The sequence below is a fragment of the Salmo trutta genome, chromosome 2 (assembly GCF_901001165.1).
Source record: "Salmo trutta chromosome 2, fSalTru1.1, whole genome shotgun sequence".
NCBI classification, from domain to species: Eukaryota; Metazoa; Chordata; class Actinopteri; order Salmoniformes; family Salmonidae; genus Salmo; species Salmo trutta.
This window is the reverse complement of record NC_042958.1, coordinates 73,048,465-73,071,091: the sequence shown is the minus strand read 5'-3', so window position 1 is coordinate 73,071,091 and position 22,627 is coordinate 73,048,465. Positions and strand designations below refer to the sequence as shown.

Below are 22,627 nucleotides of genomic sequence, written 5' to 3'. Positions count from 1 at the left end.
AGGTGAGTTGAGTTGATGTCAAAGAGCTCCATTTTGGTCTCATCTGACCACAACACTTTCACCAGTTGTCCTCTGAGTCATTCAGATGTTCATTGGCAGACTTCAGACGGGCCTGTATATGTATTCTTGAGCAGGGGGACCTTGCGGGCGCTGCAGGATTTCAGTCCTTCACGGCGTAGTGTGCTACCTATTGTTTTCTTGGTGACTATGGTCCCAGCTGCCTTGAGATCATTGACAAGATCCTCCCGTGTAATTCTGGGCTGATTCCTCACCATTCTCATGATCATTGCAACCCCACGAGGTTGCAATGTCCAGAGTCTCCGGCGACGGTCGGCAGTCCAGAGTCTCCGCCGACGGTCGGCAGTCCAGAGTCTCCGCCGACGGTGGGCAGTCTAGAGTCTCCGGCGACGGTCGGCAGTCCAGAGTCTCCGGCGACGGTCGGCAGTCCAGAGCCTCCGGCGACGGTCGGCAGTCCAGAGCCTCCGGCGACGGTCTGCAGTCCAGAGCCTCCGGCGACGGTCTGCAGTCCAGAGTCTCCGGCGACGGTCGGCAGTCCAGAGCCTCCGGCGACGGTCGGCAGTCCAGAGCCTGCGGCGACGGTCGGCAGTCCAGAGCCTCCGGCGACGGTCCACGGCCCGGTTCCACAGAAGCGGAGGGATCAGCGAGCAGAGCGGGGTCTACGTCCCGAACCGGAGCCGCCACCAAGGCTAGATGCCCACCCGGACCCTCCCCGTAAGTCAGGTTTTACGGCCGGAGTCCGCACCTTTTGGGGTGTACTGTCACGCCCTGACCATAGAGAGCCTTTCTATTTCTCTATTTGGTCAGGTCAGGGTGTGATTTGGGTGGGCAATCTAGTTTTCTTATTTCTTTGCTTGGCCGGGTATGGTCCCCAATCAGAGTCAGCTGTCTATTGTTGTCTCTGATTGGGGATCATACTTAGGCAGCCCTTTTCCCACCTGTGATTGTGGGATCTTGTTTTTGTGTAGCTGCCTCTGAGCAGCCCAGAACATCATGTTTCGTTTCACTTCTGTATTGTTTTTTGGTTTCACTTCATTAAAGGACGTGGAATTCCATGCACGCTGCGCCTTGGCTTATTTACGTTAGGGAGTTCGAAGACAGTGAACGTGACAACTATATTGCCACTCCGATTTGCCATCTCTTCAATCTAAGCCTACAGGAAAGTGGTGCCCCTTAGGCCTAGAGGGATGCAAAAGTCATTCCGCTATTCAAGAATAATAAAAGCTACAGGAAAGTGGCGCCCCTTTACTGGCTCAAACAGATTACCTATCAACCTGCTACCAACTCTTAGTAAAAATGATTTTTGACCAGATACAATGCTATTTCACAGAAAATAAATTAACAACTGACTTTCAGCATTCTCATAGGAAGGGGCACTCAACATGTACAGCACACAAATGACTGATGATTGGCTGAAATAAATTGATAATAACAAGCTTGTGGGAGCTGTTTAGTTAGACTTCAGTGCAGCTTTAGACATTACCAATCATAATCTGCTGCTGGAAAAATGTACAATACATTTGTAAAGTATTCAGACCTGTCACGTCCTGGCCAGTATATAAGGTTAATTGTTTTGTAGTTTGGTCAGGGCGTGACAGAGGGTATTTGTTTTATGTGGTTCAGGGTGGTGTGTTTGATTAAGGGTGTTTGATTTAGTATTTCCGGGGTTTTGGTTTATAGTCTGTTTATGTATTTCTATGTCTAGTCTGGTGAGTGTGTTTCTATGTTGGTTAATTGGGATTGGGACTCTCAGTTGAAGGCAGGTGTTTTCTATCTGCCTTTGATTGAGAGTCTCATATATAAGGGTGTGTTTGTGTTTGTGATTGGTGGGTGATTGTTCTGTGTAAAGCCCTATGCTTTGCCAGACTGTTATTTGGTCGTCTTCGTATTTTGTTATTTTGTATGTTCATTCTTATCCTGTTTGGGGTAGGGGGCAGTATTGAGAATTTTGGAAAAAATATGTTCCCATTTTTAACTGCCTCCTACACCAACTCAGAAGCTAGAATATGCATATTATTGTTCAGGTTTGGATAGAAAACACTCTGAATTTTCTAAAACTGTTTGAATGGTGTCTGTGAGTATAACAGAACTCCTATGGCAGGCAAAAACCTGACAAGGCTTCAAGCAGGAAGTACCCTGTCTGACAAGGAGTCGTGCGTCTTACCTCTTTTTATTGAAAAGTAAGGATCTTAGCTGTAACGTGACAATTCCCAGGGCTCCAATAGGCTCTCAGAGCCCGCGAAAACCCTGAAGGTTTACGAGGGAGCCTCAGGTTGAAACATATTATCGCCTTTTGTAAGTGGCTGCTCGGAGGACCTTTCAATGATGCGCGTGCATGAGTCGCTTCTGAGGAGAAATTTTATTCGGCTGTTTAGGCTCAATGCATACTCCCGGTCGGAATATTATCACTTCTCTACGACATAAATGGCATAAAAATTGGTTTTAAACAGCGGTTGACATGCTTCGAAGTACGGTAATGGAATATTTAGACATTTTTGACAAGCCAACGCGGGACCGTGAGGAAGCATTCTGATAGTGTCTAGAACTCACGAACAAAACGTCGCTGTTGGAATATAACGATGGATTATTTGGGACCAAACCAACATTTGTTATTGAAGTAGAAGTCCTGGCAGTGTATTCTGATGAAGAACAAGCAAGGTAAGAACATTTTTCTTATAGGAAATGTGATTTTGGTGGAGGCTGAACTGGGTGGGTATCTAAATAGCTAGCCCTGTAATGCCGGGCTATGTACTTAGATTATTGCAAAATGTGCTTCATCCGAAAAGCTATTTTAAAATCGGACATATCGAGTGCATAGAGGGGTAATGTATCTATAATTGTTAAAATAATTGTTATGCTTTTTGTGAACGTTTATCGTGAGTAATTTAGCAAACTGTTAGTAAATTCACCGGAAGTTTGCGGTGGTTATGCTTTTTCTGAACGTCACATGCTAATGTAAAAAGCTGGTTTTTGATATAAATATGAACTTGATTGAACAGACATGCATGTATTGTATAACACAATGTCCTAGGTGTGTCATCTGATGAAGATCATAAAAGGTTAGTGCTGCATTTAGCTGTGGTTTGGGTTTATGTGACATGATATGCTAGCTTGAAAAATGGGTGTCAGATTTTTTCTGGCTGGGTACTCTGCTAACATAATCTAATGTTTTGCTTTTGTTGTAAAGCCTTTTTGAAATCGGACAGTGGGGTTAGATTAACGAGATTCTTGTCTTTAAATAGCTGTGAAATAGTCATATGTTTGAGAAATTGAAGTTATAGCATTTCTAACGATTCAAAAATCGCGCCACTGGATTGAAGTGGCTGTTACGTAGGTGGGACGAAATCGTCCCACATACCCCAGAGAGGCTAAAGTAAATAAAAGTCAAGATGAGCATTCACGTACCTGCTGCATATTGGTCCACATTTTCTGATGACGATTTCGCACTATCGTCGGAAGACGAAGACAAGCGTGACAAGACCCCTTGACTTTTCTGACATTTTGTTAGTTTCCAGCCTTATTCTAAAATTGATTAAATTATTTTTTCCATTCATCAATCTACACACAATTCCCCATAATGACAAAGCGAAAACAGGTTTTTCAATTTTTTTAGCAAATTTTTCAGACCCCTTGAATTTTTCAACATTTTGTTAAATTACCGCCTTATTCTAAAATGGATTAAATGTTTTTTTTTCCTCTTCAATCTACACACAATACCTCATAATGACAAACCAAAAACTGTGTTTAGAAATGGTTGCAAATGTATTAAAAATGAAATATGACATTTACATAAGTATTCAGACCCTTTACTCAGTACTTTGTTGAAGCACCTTTGGCAGTGAGTGCTGAGTGCTTTGGCGCAGGTTTTCATCAAGGAGCTCTCTTAATTTTTCTCCATTCATCTTTCCCTCGATCCTGACTACTCTCCCAGTCTTTGCCACTGAAAAACATCCCAACAGAATGATGCTGCCACCACCATGCTTCACCATAGGGATGGTGCCTGGTTTCCACCAGACGTGACGCTTGGCATTCAGGCCAAAGAGATCAATCTTGGTTTCCTCAGACTAGAGAATCTTGTTTCTCATGGCCTGAGTGTCCTTTAGGTGCCTTTTGGTAAACTCCAAGTGGGCTGTCATGTGCCTGTTACTGAGGAGTGGCTTCCGTTTGGCCACTTGACCATAAAGGCCTGATTGGTGGAGTGTTGCAGAGATGATTGCCACTCTATAAGGTTCTCCCATCTCCACAGAGGTATTCTGTGGAGTTCTTGGTCAGCACCCTGACCAAAGCCCTTTTCCTCAATTGCTCAGTTTAGCCGGGAAGGGGGGGGGGGGGGTTTAACACTTTTTTTGTGACTACGTGATTCCATATGTGTTATTTAATACTTTCGATGTCTTCACTATTATTCTACAATGTGGAAAATAGTAAAAATAAAGAAAAATATTTGAATGAGTAGGTATATCAAACTTTTGACTAGTACTGTGTGTACGCTACCGTTCAAAAGTTTGGGGTCACTTATATCTACATAGGCGTACCAAGGCCCATTATCAGCAACCATCATTCCTGTTTCAATCGCACGTTGTGTTAGCTAATCCAAGTTTATAATTTTAAAAGCCTAATTGATCATTAGAAAACCCTTTAGCAATTATGTTAGCACAACTGAAAACTGTTGTCCTGATTAAAGAAGCAATAAAACTGGACTTCTTTAGACTAGTTGAGTATCTGGAGCATCAGCATTTGTAGGTTCAATTACAGGCTCAAAATGGCCAGAAACAAAGTACTTTCTTCTGAGAAATTAAGGCTATTCCATGCAAGAAATTGCCAAGAAACCTTCCTTAAACTCAATCTAAACTGTCCAATGGAGACCAGCAAGTCTAATGTCAAGGTGGCCTGAAGGCTATTTCATGAGCTGGAGGCAAAAAAACTAAAAGCATTTCCCTCCCAGGTCAGTAGGAGACCCGCGGGACCTCCAGAACAGGCCAGTCCAAAGAGCTGGTCTGAAAATTGCTGGATCTCCAATTAATACGTGAGCTGAGGTAGTGGGGGAAGTATGCTGTATCCCAATGAGGGGCCCTTCTGGTAGTCAGAGACTCCCAGCCAACAGAACTATATACAAAATGCAATGATCTGTACGACAATTGTCCCCAGTGATAAAACACGGTGATAGACTGAATCTACATGCCCTAAATCCCACTAATGTGTTGCACACGGTAGTCTAGAATTTAGTGAGGAATGTACACACGGTTGATAAATGATGCCCCATGTGGTGGATGAGTGACTGAAGACATTGACAGACAGTCCCAGCTTTATAGGCTCTTGGTTGACTGACAGGAACTACTGTGTGTGTGTGTGTGTGTGTGTGTGTGTGTGTGTGTGTGTGTGCGCGCATGAGCACGCCTCGTTGGGAATTGGCACTGATCTCTTTGAACCTTTGGATCAGTGAAGCTGTTTTTCCCAGAAGTGGGGGTAGACACAAAATCCACTGTTTGTAGTCACACCAGAGTTAATGAATGATGGAGGCATCAATGTATTTTGAAGAGAGGGGGGTGGTATTGCAAAAACAACCTTGGTCATTCTTCGATTTTGGGGGATTTTGTGTCCCTTGCCTTTGCAACCATGAAAAAAACTTTAAATTGCAAATAGTTACACATCATACATGTTTTTGTTTATATTGAACTGTTGATTAATTAATAAACATAATGTAAGTCACTTATACTGCAAAACTTTATTTCTATGCATTGTTGAAAGTTCTTTGAACAATCAAACTGGCATATCCCAATAGTGATGAATAGAGTTGTAGTGATATTTTGGGGGGATTTAGAGACATCTGTCTATTATTTTGAATAGTAGAAAGAAAGTATTTAATATATCGCATGGATCAATAAAAGATGGCTATTAAAATACCTTTTTTTAGAAATATAATATTTCATCCTAATTTTTACCGACTTGAAAATCACTTATTACAAAGGTTGTAAGGACCTTGAGAATACCCTCCAGGGCAAACAGTTATTGGGGAGGGGTCTTTATTGAATATGTTTTTAGAGTAATCACACCCTTTTAGTATGTCACAAATTTTGGGATTGCGTTAATCATTTGGTAAATCTAAATCCATGTGTCATTGTCATTGAAAAGTTAAATGTAACTAAATGTAATTGAAAATGTATCTATGTAATCCCCAAAAGTAATTATCTATCATGAGAAAGCCATACAAAAATATCTAGTAAATATCTACTAATGTGCTACAGTGATTAAACCACTCTCTCCTGCTGTCAGTGGCTGTGAAGTAAGGTTCAGCCAGGAGTTGATGGACAGTCGGAATAACAAATTAAATGGTAGGAGGGACATCCCAGCTTCAAGTGGTTTCAGATTTCACAGCCTATGTGGGAACCAGGTCTTTCACTCAATGCAAGCCATTTCTATCTACGTGTCCACAGATTGATTTATAGGCAAAAATGACGGTCGGAACCAGTACCAGAACCACGTTTAGGGGACATTACGTTTACATGAAGGGTAATGACATTGTGAGAAAAATGATCAATCATATATTTTTTTTAAAGGGCTAATGACCTGATATTTGAAAATCTGTGGCCTCCACTTAAGAAAATCGGGGGGAAAAATGTATTTTCTTTCCAAAATGCCATGCCCAAAAGCCAATGCAATCGAAGAATGACCAACCCCCTACAAAGAGAGGGAGTAGGGCACATGACCTGTGTCTCATCTCTCTCCCTTTCCCTCTCATACACCTAGACGTTTTTCGCAAAGTTTCTATAGGCTATTCTTTATATCTGAAAGGTATTGCCGGTGACAAAGCCTGTACTTTTACTTCCTGCAACCGACCTAGTCATGATCGCGGTAATGTCTTTAAAAGTCCTGCCAACCCCACAGTATAAACGTCACCTTACATCTTACTGTCTTTGGCACGCATTAAATCATGACCAAACTTGTCCTCGTCATTATGAAAAATTATAAACACAAAAACATCAGTCTGACATCGCAGCAGCCTAGTACAAATAGCAACGTTACTTGCTCTATTTTTTGCAGCAAAAAAAACCATCAGTAGAACCTTATAGCCACAAGCTAAATATAGGATATTGAGAGCTTGCGACTATAAGGTTCTACCAGCAAAAAGATGATTCTGAGATAAATGGCTTTAAAGTTCGGAATGGTGTCAGCAATTATTATCTTGTATTATTTTGAACTTAACAACATGAATTTGGGTATTTAGAGTACTATATTGGTAGAGAACATTGAACAGAACAAGGCTATGTCAATAACTAAATTCTGACCAAAATGCAGATAGAACCTTGTAGTTCCAAGCTCTCACTATGTCAGTCTAGCAAGCCAGGCAACTAAAAGCAACTTCCTCTAGACTCTAGACAATGTTTCGGTTTATAGTTAGCTTGTTAGCTATCTAGCTGGCTAAACAGCTCATGTAATTATCAGAACATATCTGACAAAGTTTGAATTTACCTGTAGCCAACTTTTTATTCACCATAACAGGAACATTACAAGGTAATTATTTACAAAGGATTTACAAGTATGGCGAGCTGCTAACTTACTGTTGTGAATGTTAAGAAATGAAGCAGTCCATTTCTGTTTGTTTTAGGGCTTGCTCTCATGTCAGGTTACCATGACAGCAATTGCAACAAGAGGGTCAAAGTTGAATTACTCTTACTCAGTTGCAGAAAGCAATGGTGTTATAAAAGGTGAATGCTGACAAGAATGTGGTAAAAATGTGACTGTTTGAAAGGGGACCATATAAACAATTCCCAATAAATGTTTCAAGTAACATATGTGAGTTAGGTATCATTCTCTCTCTCACACACACCCACTCTGTCTCCCTTTCCTACTACATATATTTGTTGTTTTACTGTAGTCAGTGGCAGAGAGAACAAACCCCTGCCAGGAGTTATTGTCAATCTAAACCCCCACATTTGGCAAGAGAGGAATAATGAAGAGAAGAGAGAGGGGGAGGGAGGAGGGTGTACTGACATAGTAAAACCAGACAGACTCTTATGTACACTTAATGCCAGTGAAGCAACTAGCACGTACTTGACAAGGGACCAAAGGAAAGAGGCAGTTGCGAGAGTAAGGGAACAAGACAAAGAGAGAGGGGGCTGTCCTTATTTGCTCTTCAGTGTGGGGGAGTAGGGCGCTCGTGGGAGGAGGCAGAAAACAGAGAGAGAGAGAAAGAGAGAGAGAGACAAAGTTAGAGGAACAGAGAGAATAAGTGAGAGACATAGGCACTAAGGCAGTCAGACGAAGAGAGGGGTTGGCAGTCAAGGGAAGCTCAACCCATCTCCAATTCCCTGCTACAGTGAGTGACCATGTGGCTGGGGTGGAATATTGTGTGGCTCGGGGCCCTTCTCATGGGCCTAAATGGGACTGTAGCCTGGGCATCTGACATCCAGCACCACCGCTATGAGGAGTTAGTGCGGGCCCTGTTCGTAGTGCAGAGCGAGTGCCCATACATCACACGGATCTACAGCATTGGGCGCAGTGTGGAGGGACGCCACCTCTATGTACTGGAGTTCAGTGATAACCCAGGCATCCACGAAGCAAGTGAGTGGTCCATTCTTACCTTTACGGCTTTAGAGAGGGCTTGTGATCTTTGGTTGAGATGATGGATAAGAGCGAGATAATTTTTTATTTGTCATTTGGCAGCCAAGCACCGATCATTATAGCTCCAGCATAAAATGAAGACCTTCGATATTTATTGGAAAGGAGCATCATGCTCCTCCCCGTGCACTTTCACCACCCTGTGAAGTTCATCATAAATGATTGAACCTGTAGCCTAATAAACTGTATGCTTTTCCAATTAGTAGTGGGAGGACCACACAACATAGCATCGCATGACTGCAAGCTTGATGGTTATTCTATCAACAAATGCACAACCTAGCGTTTCCACTGACATTTGCAATATGATCTGTTTCACAGACTAAAAAAAGATCCACCCTTCAAGTATATCTTTTTTTTGTCGACATTTGGAAAGTTCATCAACAATTCTACTGTTTCAGCCCTGATATTCATTTTTTTTATCCAGAATAACAACAAAAAAATCCAGAAAAACGCATGTCAAAAATGTTATGAAATGATTTGCATTTTAATGAGGGAAATAAGTATTTGACCCCTCTGCAAAACATGACTTAGTACTTGGTGGCAAAACCCTTGTTGGCAATCACAGAGGTCAGACGTTTCTTGTAGTTGGCCACCAGGTTTGCACACATCTCAGGAGGGATTTGGTCCCACTCCTCTTTGCAGATCTTCTCCAAGTCATTAAGGTTTCAAGGCTGACGTTTGGCAACTCAAACCTTCAGCTCCCTCCATAGATTTTCTATGCGATTAAGGTCTGGAGACTGGCATGCATACAAAAACATGCATGCATAGTGGTGGGCTTTGCGACGTGATTGTCGTAGCGACATGCCTCAGAATGGTAACAGCCTAGTAATGGGCGCTGCCAAGCAACCATCATTATGAAGCATCAAATCTCATGAAAGAATTTCTTACACTGGACTTAGCTACGACAAGTGTTTTTTGGGGTTGGTGCAACAGGTGTAAATTCTGATTCCAATTCTGACTTACCTTCATCCAACCTAGCATTTAAGACCAACTTTTTAACGCCCAAATGGTGAAACCAGCCCCAGATGTTTTCATTTGGATGGTAGAGTAGAAGAGGATTTGACATTTTTAAAAGATGGCAAGAAGCAGAGAAAGTCACGTCCCAATGTCGAAGCAACTATTTCAACCACTGACAAACGGGACCGGGAGTCAACACCTTCAAAGACCCAAATTGCTCTAAAAAAGTTATGTCCCAATTTCCCAACCCCAGGTCGGACCAGTTGTCTGGCCCATCTACCGAGATGCACGCATGGCATAGTCTGACAGCGGTAAGTTGCATGCTGTTGAGAAAAATAACAAAACACATTGCATATGCTCAATTTGGGACTATTCCTGCGTTTCAACATTCAATAAAAAATATTATAAAAAAATCTACAAAATGATTCTAGAAGAATACAACTTAAGCAAAGCTGTATTAAATCTTGTCAGTCCAAATCCAACGTTGTGTATTTAGGATTCAAGCAGTGAAACTGGTGAAACCCTATTGTATTCTTTCTCAGTCATTATTAGGGGTCCAGTAGTGAAGCTGGTGAAACCCAATTGTATTTCTTCTGGTTCATTAGGGGTCCATTCCCCGAAGGAACCCTATTATAATTGTTAATATTGGAAAATAATAATAATCTTTAGAGAGCTATAGTTCTTGAATGGTAAGATCTACAGAGACCAAACTTGGTGGGATGGTGTAAGTCAGTGCACAAATACATCTGGTGCAACTCGGCCAAATGGTGGCCCTATACACAACATTTTATTTCACTAGGCAAAATCTTACTTACAATGACGGCCTACACCGCCCAATTGTGCGCAGCCTTATGGGACTCCCAATCATGGCCGGTTGCGATACAGCCTGGATAGTTCAGTTTAGTTCAGTACAGTAGAGTATAGTTCAGTAAAGCAGAGTATAGTAAGGTACATTTTGTAGGTTGTCATTGTAAATAAGAATTTGCTCTTAACTGACTTGCCTAGTTAAATTAAGGTACATTTAAAAACATATATATATATATATATACTGTACTTTGCTGTACTCTACTGTTACGAACTGTACTGAATTATACTGTACTTTACTGTCTTGTACATTATTGTACTGTACTGTACTATGCTGTACAGAACTATACTGTACTTTACTGTACTGAACACTATTTTACTGTACTGAATTATACTGTACTGTACTGGCCGGTGTTCCCTAAGAGGAAGTCCACTGTGAGCAGCTCACCCTGCACTAACAAAGAACATGAGCACATCTACTGCTGCTCAGCTTCCCAGTAAAGCAAGTAAGCATCCCAGAAGAAAAGTTCTCAAAATAGCCCACGCTAATATATGTAGCTTAAGAAACAAGGTTAATGAAATTCATATTTCATGAATACGTTCATATTCTGACTATCTCTGAAACTCACTTAGATAATACCTTTGACGATACAGTGGTAGCAATACAAGGATATAACATTTATAGAAAATATAGAAATGCCAATGGTGGTGTTGCTGTTTATATTCAGAACCACATTCCTGTAAAGATTAGAAAGGATCTCATGTCAAATACTGTTTACGTAATATAGCTACAGGTTTATCTGCCTCACCTAAAGCACATTCTGGTGGGAAGCTGCTATAGACCACCAAGTGCTAACAGTCAGTATCTGGATAACGTGTGAAATGCTTGATAATATATATGATATCAATACAGAGGTATATTTTCTGGGTGATTTAAATATTGGCTGGCTTTCATCAAGCTGCTCACTAAGCTGCACACTAAGAAAAAGCTTCAAACTGTAACCAGTGCATGCAACCTGGTTCAGGTTATCAGTGAATCTACCAGTGTAGTTATAAACAGCACAAGAATGAAATCATCAACATGTACTGATCACATCTTTACTACTGCTGCAGAAATTGAAAGCAGTATCCAGATCCATTAGATGTAGTGATCACAATATAGTAGCCATATCTCGGAAAACCAAAGTTCCAAAGGCTGGGCCTAATATAGTCTATAAGAGGTAATACAATACGTTTTGTAGTGATTCCTATGTTATTGATGTAAAGAATATCTGTTGGTCAGTGGTGTGTAATGAGGAGCAAACAGACAATGCACTTGACACATTTATGAAATTGCTTATTCCAGTTGCTAATAAGCATGCACCCATTAAGAAAATTACTGTTAACTTAAATCCCTGTGGAAAAATTGTATGGTTGAGAGGGATGAGGCAAAAGGAATGGCAAATAAGTCTGGCTGCACAACCGATTGGCAAACTTATTGCAAATTGAGAAATCATGTGACTAAACTGAATAAAAAGAAGAATAAACTACACTACGAAACCAAGATAAATGAAATAAAGAATGACAATGAAAATCTTTGGAGCACCTTAAATGGAATTCTGGGAAAAAAGGCAAACTTCTCTCCATCATTCATTGAAACAGATGGCTCATTCATCACAAAACCAACTGATATTGCCAACTACTTTAATGACTTTTTCATTGGGAAGATTAGCAAATGTACGCATAACATGCCAGCAACAAATGCTGACACTACACATCCAAGTATATCTGACAAAATTATGAAAGACAAGCACTGTCATTTTAAATACCATAAAGTTAGTGTGGAAGAGGTGAAAAAATTATTGTTGTCTTTCAACAATGACAAGCCACCGGGGTCTGACAACTTGGATGGAAAATTACTGAGGATAATAGCTTACTGAGGATAATAGCTTACTGAGGATAATAGCGAACTATCTTGCCACTCCTATTTGCCACATCTTCAAGTTAAGCCTACTAGAAAGTGTATGCCCTCAGGCTTAGAGGGAAGCAAAAGTAATTCCGCTACCTAAGAATAGTAGAAATGGTGTTTGACCAGATACAATGCTATTTTACGGTAAACAAATTGACAACAAACCTTCAGCATGCTTATCAAGAAGGACATTCAACAAGCACAGCACTTACACAAATGACTGATGATTGGCTGAGAGAAATTGATGATAAAAAAAGATTGTGGGGGCTGTACTAAATAGAGCCATGACTACGTGGAACTCCACATCAAGTAACTCATGCAAGCAGTAAAATTTGATTTAAAAACAGATAAAAAAATTAAAAAACACCTTATGGAACAGCGGGGACTGTGAAGCAACACAAACATGGGCGCATACACACACGACAGCATACGCACTGTACACACACGTGCACATGGATGTTGTACTGTATATATGTGGTAGTGGTGGAGTAGGGACCTGAGGGCACACAGTCTGAATGTAATGGTTTTAAAATGTTATAAACTGCCTTAATTTTGCTGGACCCCAGGATGAGTAGCTAGCTGCTGCCTTGGCACCAGCTAATGGGGATCCATAATAAATACAAATACTCTACTGAAGTTTACTCTACTGAATCTTATTTTTACCCATTTTTAAACTGTTCTTGGTCTGGTCGTAGTATCGATCCACTGGCCCTTGGTTTGGGTCTTAGAAAGTCTTGGTCTGGGTCTGGATGTAAGGGGTGACTTCATCTCTGGTACTCACACCAATTATATAGTTTTTAATCAATGTGGGTAGTGGACCAGTGGACACTTCAGGGAACATTGTATTGAGTATTGAGAGGCATGGCCAGAAGGAGGCGCCATTCCCTCCAAGAAACACTTCAATTGTCAGGGCCAAATTCCCTCAACTTCATTGGCTCACAGCGGTAATGACGTTTAAGATATAAACTTCATTTATAATGCATTTAAATATATTGGTCTATAGATGCTCTACGGCAGGTTTCGGAGAGATCAGTTGAGTGATTTCTGAGGATATGTTTAAAAATGCTGAAAAAGCTCACAATTTTCAAATGGTGACGTCATCAGTCTTAGAGGCAAATATGTTCCTTCGGTAGAGAGGAACCTTTGTACCAAATTCTGAGACTCTAGGTCAAACGATGTGTTGGAGCTGACCTTTTGAAATTAAGGTTGAATTAAACATTTTAAAAATACAATACAATAATGTACAGTAAAGTATAGTACAGTATAGCTCAGTACAGCAAAGTAATGTACAGTAGAGCATATTACAGTACAATACAGTACATTATAGACATCTATGGTTGGGCCAAATATACTCTAAGTCTATGTTTGTGCTCTTGGAGGGTCGGAGCAACTTGCAGGCTATGCATGTCAACACCCTACATGTTTTCCTGAGGTGTGCACTTATCCACTACCCACATGATTGTCCTCTGTAGCTCAGTTGGTAAAGCATTGCAGGAAAGTGGTTTTGATTCTCACGACCACACAAATGTAAATAATATATGCATGGATTACTGTAAGTCACCCGGGTTCAAATCTTGCCGGTTTCAGAAAGGCTTCCCTAGAGCTTCTTCGGGATAGGGGGCAGTATTCAGAAGTTTGGATGAATGAGGTGCCCAAAGTAAATTGCCTGTTACTCAGGCCCAGAAGCTAGGATATGCATATACTAGAAATTGGATAGAAAACACTCAAAAGTTTCCAAAACTGTTAAAATAATGTCTGTGAGTATAACAGAACTGATATGGCAGGCAAAAACCCGAAGACAATCCATCCAGAATTGATTTTTCTCCAGCTCACCACTGATGACAATGGTTGTCAATGGGAATATAAAAGGAATTACCTCCCAGATTGCAGTTCCTAGGGCTTCCACTAGATGTCAACAGTCTTTAGAAAGAGTTTCAGGCTTGTTTTTTGAAAAATGAGCTAGAATTTGTAGTTTTTGTAAGTGGCTCCCATTTTGGCTGTAGTGTTTGTAACGCGTCCCAGTGGGGGTGCGCACTTCGTTATTTATCATTAGCTAGCACAACGTGCCATTGGAACATAGGAGTGATGGTTGTTGATAATGGGCCTCTGTACGCCTATTCTATAAAAAAATCTGTTTCCCACTACAATAGTAATTTACAACATTAACAATGTCTACACTGTATTTCTGATCAATTTGATGTTATTTTAATGGACAAAAAAATTTGCTTTTCTTTCAAAAACAAGTAAACTTCTAAGTAACCCTGAACTTTTGAAGGGTAGTGTAAATAAAAAAAAAAGTTTGTTTGTCACATTCACAGGATACAGAGTCAGTTTCTGTCCTGCCCTTGACTTTGGTGCAGGGCACGTGATGTCAATGCCCTCTTTGTCGCAAAACTCCCTGATCTTCTCAAATAGGTTTGTCTAGTTGTGTCCAGTCAAGGTGCTGCTTGCACAGACAGACCATCTATGGGAGGAATGATGTCAGCATTGCGCAACAGCTGAAACCTGGTCCCGACTGAGTCCGAATGCTCTTTGGCGACAACAACACCAGGCTCCAGAGCATCAAGGCTGTAAAAACAGGAAAATAGACAAAAAAAAAACATTTCAAGACATTACAACCTTGCGTAACATAAATTTACCTCCCAAGTTTAGATATTAAGAATATATTCACCCGGAGTGCTGGTACTGCTTGATCTGTGGCAGCAGCCTGAAGTACGGAGTCAGGTGTTGTTGCCAGCCATAGCTTTCCACTAGCATCGTACCATCCTCCAGTCCAATTAGCTGTGGGATTTGTATATGTATTTATTAAGGATCCCCATTAGCTGCTGCCAAGCTACTCTATCTGTGGTCCAGCAACATTAATGCCGTTATATACAGTTTAAAATATTACATGACATTACATTTCATAACACTTAATCCAATACACTTTATTGTGTTCCCTCAGGTCACTACTCCACTATCACACATTTACAATAAATCCATGTGTATGTGTGTCTAGAGTGTATGTCTTATCATGTGTATGTGTGTCTATATCTCTTCACAGTCCCTGCTGTTCCATAAGGTATATTTTGATCTGTTTTTTGAATCTGATACTACTTGCATCAGTTACCTGATGTGGAATAGAGTTCCATGGCTCTATGTAGTGCTGTGCACCTCCCATAGTCTGTTCTTGACTTGGGGATTGTGAAGAGACCTTTGGTGGCATGTCTTATGGGTGTCTGAGCTGTGTGCTAGTAGCATGTCAACACTTCTTACAAAAACAAGTCTCTTTCACTTTGAGCAATGAGAGATTTACATGCATATTATTGATGTTAGCTCCCGGGCACATTTAAGGTGCCAGCTGTGCTGACCTGTTCTGAACAAATTGTAACTTTCTTTGTGGCACCTGACCACCCGACTGAACAGTAGTGTTAACCCCTGGGATTTTAACCCCTGTCACGGTGCTGTTCTTCACCATACAAGCAATATCTTGTTCACTGTGGTCTTTCTGAGGCGCTGCTTGATGAGGCTGAAGCACCAGTCAGGGGAAAACTTGGTGTGGCCTGTGATCAGGAAGTGAAGGTCCAGACTGTGGTGGATCTTGTGGATGGTCCGCCAGGCACAATACCAGAGCACATACTTGTTCTTGTGAAAAAGTAGGTCCCAGAGCACAAACTAGTTATTGTTAACCTCTCTGGGGTATGTGGGACGCTAGTCAGTGAAATATCAGGGCGGCAAATTCAAAACAACAAAAATCTCATAATTCAAATTTCTCAAACATACAACTATTATATCCCATTTTAAAGATACACTTCTCGTTAATCCAACCACATTGTCCGATTTCAAAAAGGCTTTACGGCGAAAGCATAACATTACATTATGTTAGGACAGCGCCGAGACAAGAAAAAACACACAGCTATTTTCCAAGCAAGGAGAGGCGTCACAAAAACCAGAAATACAGCTAAAATTAATCACTAACCTTTGATGACCTTCATCGGATGGCACTAATAGGACTTCATGTTACACAATACATGTATGTTTTACTCAATAAAGTTCATATTTATATCCAAAAACCCCATTTTACATTGGCGTGTAATGTTCAGAAATGTTTTGCCTCCCAAAACTCCCGGTGAATGAGCACATCAATTTACAGAAATACTCATCATAAACGTTGATAAAATATTCAACAGTTATTCAAAGAATTATAGATACACTTCTCCTTAATCCAACCGCTGTGTCAGATTTCAAAAAAGCTTTACGGCGAAACCAAATTTTGCAATAATCTGAGTACAGCGCTCAGATATCAAAACAATCCATACAGATACCCGCCATTTTGGAGTCAATAGAAATGACAAAAATTACATTATAAATATTCACTTACCTTTGATGATCTTCATCAGAATGCACTCCCAGAAATCCCAGTTCCACAAATGTTTGTTTTGTTCGATAAAGTCCATAATTTATGTCCAAATACCTCCTTTTTCTTCACGCGTTTAGTCCACTACTCCAAATGCAGGAAGCGCGTGCAAAATGTCACGACGAAAAGTCAAACAAAGTTCTATTTACGTTCGTAGAAACATGTCAAACGATGTACGGCATCAATCTTTAGGATGTTTTTATCATAAATCTTCAGTAATATTCCAACCGGACAATTCCAATGTCTTCAAAAAAGAAAAGGAACACAGCTAACCTGCAAACAGCACTAGAACATTAGAGAAATAAAAATGAATTGTCACATCCTTGTCAGTCTTTACACATGTCTGTCAAAATTTGAAATGTATAATATCTGAAAATGTAGCTAGATTTACACTGACCATGTGCAATGCCATAAGAATCATCAGATCTTTCTCCGTCTCTGTCATGGATGCCATGGTTGCCCTTAGTTTGAAGATGTAATCTGGAGACAGGTGTTTTATACAGCAGCCTTCTGTATTCTCTTTTCGACTCCCTCCACATTTGCAATCAAACTCCAGAATTTTATTAATCTCCTTATGATTAATCTTCCACCAGGCATTCCACTGATTTCAAAACAAGGTCAACTTCTTCCATGACAACAACACTGTTGATCGCTGTTTCTTCCCCATCACTGTCAACAGAAGACTCCACAATGTCTCGTTCAATGAAAATGTTTTTACCTAAATCAGGGATTTCCTCATCGTCTAATTCATTTTCAGAGTCAGAGAGAGACAGCATGGCACGATCGTCCTCCAGAAAGTAGTCATTCACAATGTTTTCCAACTGACCTTTGTTGATAGCGCCTTATAAATTCAGGGCAGCAATGTTATTGAGAAGAGTTGGAAACATTTTTCAGCTCTCCATGATATCTTTAATAAAAAGCTGCAGTAGAAAGGATTTTCTACACATACCGAGCAGCTTATGTTATAGACAGAAGGTGCTACATGGCAGACCAATCCGAACTCATCTCTTGGCATGTCCAGCCCATTCATTATCTCAGCCAATCATGGCTAGCGGGAAGGTTGCTGACTTTTTCCGTGGCTAAACCAACTAGGCTCGTAATTTAACCATTTTATTTGTATTTACAGATGGCATACACGTTTGTTATTAAGGCACATGAAAGTTCATATGTTCCAGAAGGCATTTCTGTCCAAAAAATGCATTTACTTTAACATTTACGTCATTTAGCAGACGCTCTTATCCAGAGCGACTTACAAATTGGTGCATTCACCTTCTGATATCCAGTGGAACAACCACTTTACAATAGTACATCTATATCTTTTTTTTGGGGGGGGGGGGTTAGAAGGATTACTATATCCTATCCCAGGTATTCCTTAGAGGTGGGGTTTCAGGTGTCTACGGAAGGTGGTGATTGACTCCGCTGTCCTGGCGTTGTGAGGGAGCTTGTTCCACCATTGGGGTGCCAGAGCAGCGAACAGTTTTGACTGGGCTGAAAATGGAATTACAAAAAAACGATCAAAAGCCTCTCATTTGAAGTAGTGGCTTTCGACATACGCCTAGTTTCCTGAAACAAGTCACATACACAGTACCAGTCAAGTTTGGACACACCTACTCATTCCAGTGATTTGGTTTATTTTATACTATTTTCAACATTGAAGACATCCAAGCTATGAAATAACACATGGAATCATGTGGTCACCAAAAAAGTGTTAAATAAATCACAATATATTTGATATTCTTCAAAGTAGCCACCCTTTGCACAAAGATCAGTCAGTCCAGAAAAGTTTAAGAACTTTGAAAGTTTCTTCAAGATGCAAAAACCATCAAGCGCTATGATGAAGCTGGCTCTCATGAGGACCGCCAGAGGAAAGGAAGACCCAGAGTTACCTCTGCTGCAGAGGATAAGTTCATTAGAGTTACCAGCCTGACTCCAATAATTACCTAATCATTGTAGTATCTGTGATCTACATCTGTTTAGATGAGTTACTATGCTGTTACTAAGCAGTAATGTATTACGGCAGTGTTGTGTTACTACACCCAATAGGAAATGCACATGCACACTATTGGGCCGGGGGCTGTGGAGCACGAGGTGTTTTTGACTAAACAAAACTAACTGTACTCCTGTCTCCTGCCTGGTAATTTCTCCACAACACAAATATTACAGTGGCGACAAGGTGATTAAGCTTCTTAAACGGACATTGCTTGAAGGGAAGAATGTTGCGTGAGTAATGAAACTCAAAATAATTATGTAAATCGTCAGTTGTTTTTTAAATTTCGCCAGTAGAAAAGGCTAAACACTACTAGTAGGTACAGTGTTCAGAAGCTGCCAAGTAGCAAGCCTGTTGGAGTCCAGAATAGTGACACTGCCCTCTGGTGGTTAAATAAAAAAACTGTCATTGAACCCATTGAAATTAGATGATCTCAGTGGAGAAATGTTGTAAAAAAAAAATACAAACAATAAAAAGGAAAAACCATAATAAACAGAACATTTGAATGACACTAAGTGGCAGTGTTTTTACAACTAATGCCGGTTTGCCTGAGGCTGATGCCGTGCAGGTGTTTGTACACATGCATATACACACACTCTCATTCAAATAAACACATACAAGAACACACACAAACATGTAGTAGTGCTAGATATGCACACAAACATATACAGTTGGCATTGCTGTTATGATTTTAGTTGTCCTTGATGTCCATTGTTTTACTTTCTTTTTTTTGCATTGTTGTTTGCTGTTTTCTTCTGTCTTTTCCTTTTTTGTCTTTAGTTCATTCTCTTGGTTGTTGGTGCATTGGGGGGTTCTTGGGGTTGGGGAATGGAATGAATTAGATTTTTGTTTTCTTTTTTTCTGGGGGGGCTGTGGGAGTGGTCTCGAATGGTTGAGGGACAGCTATTGGGGAACTGTGGGGGGATCTTGGCGGGTTCGGGTTCACGTTTTTTGGCCTGGTGGTAGATTGGTCAACATGCCCTTGAGCAGGGCATTGACCCTGGATGCTTCTGTGTGTTGCTCTGAATGGGAATCTGTTGGATGACTGGTATGATGTAGTTATTGAGCGGCTTCACTGCACATTTTTTGTATGTTTTGAATATTCAATAAATAAATAAAAAAACTAAATAAATAAAAAACGAAGAAGAAACGTAGCACAGTGTGCACATTATTACAAATGAGTGCAGTGAATTAAGTGATTGTAGAAACTTCTGAAATTAAGAAAGTGAAGAATTAGATAAATTCAGAAAATTAAGAAATATAAGGAAACTGAACAATGAACTGTGAAAATGGCAACCATTGGTCGAGTACCAGAATTTGAGGCTACAAAAGAGGATTTTGATTCCTATTTAGAGCATTTTGAGCGTTGGCTGGCAGCAAATGAAATCAAAGATGAAAAGAAAGCAAACGTATTTCTCCGTGTTTTGGGTCCAACTGAGTATGGATTGCTGAAAGGTCTCATTGAACCAATTAAAGCAATGGAGTTGCCCTATTCAGAATTGACAAACTCTTTCAAGGCATTTCAAGCCTAAGCCAATTCTCATTGCAGAATGTTTCAGATTTTTCCAATGTCACCAGAGTCAACCGTGGCTGACTACATCCTTTTCTTTGAAAAGGCTGGCAAGTACATGTGAGTTTGCACGATTTCTTGATGATGCTCTCCGAGACAAGTTTGCATGTGGTCTCACAGGTGAAGCATATCACAGAAGGCTTCTGTCAGAGAAGGACCTGACCTTCAAGAAAGCCTGTGATATCGCACTTGGACTCGAGTTTGCCCACAGGGATACTATTGAGCTATCGAGACATGCAGAACGTCAGAAAGGTGTTCACAAGGTCAGTGATGCAGGTTCTGGAAAAGGCTCACAAAAGTCACACTTTTCTCAGTCCCGTCCTCAAGGTTACACAAGAACAAAGCAGCCCACATCACAAAGGTCTATGCCAAGTTGCTACAGATGTGGGGGAGATCATCATCAGCACAGTGAATATTGATTCCAAAATGAAAAGTGCCACAATTGTGGAAAGATTGAACATTTACAGAGAGTGTGTAAAGCTCCAAAATGCACAGCAAGAGCGCACAAGGTGTCAGACGCAGCACAAGAAGAGGACGGTACAATTGAAACGGTATTGGAACTGTTCACAGCGTACACAGTTCAACAACAAAAAGATGGCATCTATCTCAGCATGGAGTTAGCTGGAAAACCTGCAAAAATGCATCTGGACACCGGAGCGTCTGTATCTCTTGTTCCAAAGAGACTCTACAAAGAAACTGAAAGAGTGCCCTCTTCAGCCAGTGTCCATCCGCCTTTCTTCATACACTGGTGACACTATTCCTGTGTTAGGGCAGATCCAAGTACCAGTCCGGTATGAGGGGAAGGAGTGGACGCTACCGCTTGTCATTGTTAAAGGAGAAAAATAAGCCTTGCTAGGCAGAAACTGGCTACAAAAGATCAAGTTGAACTGGGGAGAAATCTTCAGTCTGAGAAATGACAAACCAGTGAGTCAGGCTACACTCACTAACATGCTGGAGAAGCACAAATAACTTTTCAAAGATTTCTACGGCGAAATACAAGATTTCACAGCAAAAGTCAGAGTGCAAGAAGGAACCAAGCCTATCTTTCACAAACCACGTCCAGTTCCCTATGCTCCTAAGGAAGCAGTTGAGAAGGAACTGGACCACCTACAGAAGAATAACATCACAAAAGTAGAGAGGAGTGACTGTAGTCCCAAAGAAAGACAAGACCGTCAGAATGTGCGGAGACTACAAGGTCACAGTAAATCGCTGCATACTACCAGAGGAGTATCCACTACCAAATGCTGAAGATCTGTTTGCCACTCTAGCTGGTGGGAAGGTTTTCAGTAAGCTGGACCTGTCATTCATTTATCAGCAACTGAAGCTGGTTCCGGAGTCAGAACAGTATCTTACCAACAATACACACAAGGGGCTATTCAGATTCAATCGCTTGGCCTACGGAATCTCGACAGCTCCAGCGATATTCCAAAACACAATGGATCAGATCTTGGACGGTATAGACAATGTTCTGTGCTTCATGGACGACATCCTCGTGTCAGCACCAACCATTGGAGAGAACCTTGCTCCTTGAACTGTTACGGAAAGTTTGTGGCAAACTTGTCCACATTGTTGCATCTGCTTCATCAACTGCTGCAGGCCGATACAAAGTGGAATTGGTCACCACAATGCGAAGAAGCATTCAAGACTTGCAAACAGCATCTGCTAAAGAGCAAGTGGCTTGCCCACTACGACACAGAGATGAAGCTGAGACTCACTGTCATAGTCCGTGTATGTAGGTGGCAGGGAAGTCAGGCGCAGGAGAAAAGAGTGGTTAAAAAATTGAGTATTTATTTCCAAAACTAACTCCAAAACCCACGTAGAAGAAGAACTCCCTATTGCATTTGCATCACAGACTCTGTCACCAAGTGAGAGAAATTATGCTCAAATTGAGAAGGAAGCCCTGAGCATAATATTCGGAGTGAAGAAGTTTCACAAATACCTCTACGGAAGGAAGTTCCAACTGCTGACAGATCATAAGCCTCTGTTGGCCGTCCTTGGACCAAAATATGGCATACTAACCCTTGCTGCACTTCAAATGCAACGTTGGACTCTGATATTGCTAGCCTACGACTACGAGATCGACTACAGACGATCCAGTGATCACGCAAATGCAGATGCACTATCAGTGAAGATGAGAGCAGTCTTCCAGATCTCTCTCATCGATGAACTGCCCATTTCTGCTTCAACATAGAGGAAACGAGGAAAGACCCAGTGCTTTCCAAAGTCTTTGACTTAACATTAGGCGGTTGGCCAACCTTCGTAAATGATGATAACCTTCGTCCATTCATCGATAAGAAAGACCAATTGTCCACTCATCAAGGATGTGTTCTG

At 40.9% G+C, this 22,627-nt stretch overlaps 1 protein-coding gene across 2 annotated transcripts in view; it reads left to right on the top strand.

Annotated features, from left to right (window-relative positions):
* Window positions 1-8,037: 8,037 nt before the first annotated feature.
* The window catches only part of cpn1 (carboxypeptidase N, polypeptide 1), a 181,940-nt gene continuing 167,350 nt past the window's right edge, over window positions 8,038-22,627 (top strand). The window contains exon 1 of one of the 2 annotated variants that reach the window (XM_029714200.1): window positions 8,038-8,577. In XM_029714200.1, the coding sequence (XP_029570060.1) occupies window positions 8,343-8,577 (235 nt within the window). In that variant the 5' untranslated portion in view covers window positions 8,038-8,342. The remainder of the gene's footprint in view (window positions 8,578-22,627) is intronic. The other variant, XM_029714199.1, reaches the window with a different exon arrangement.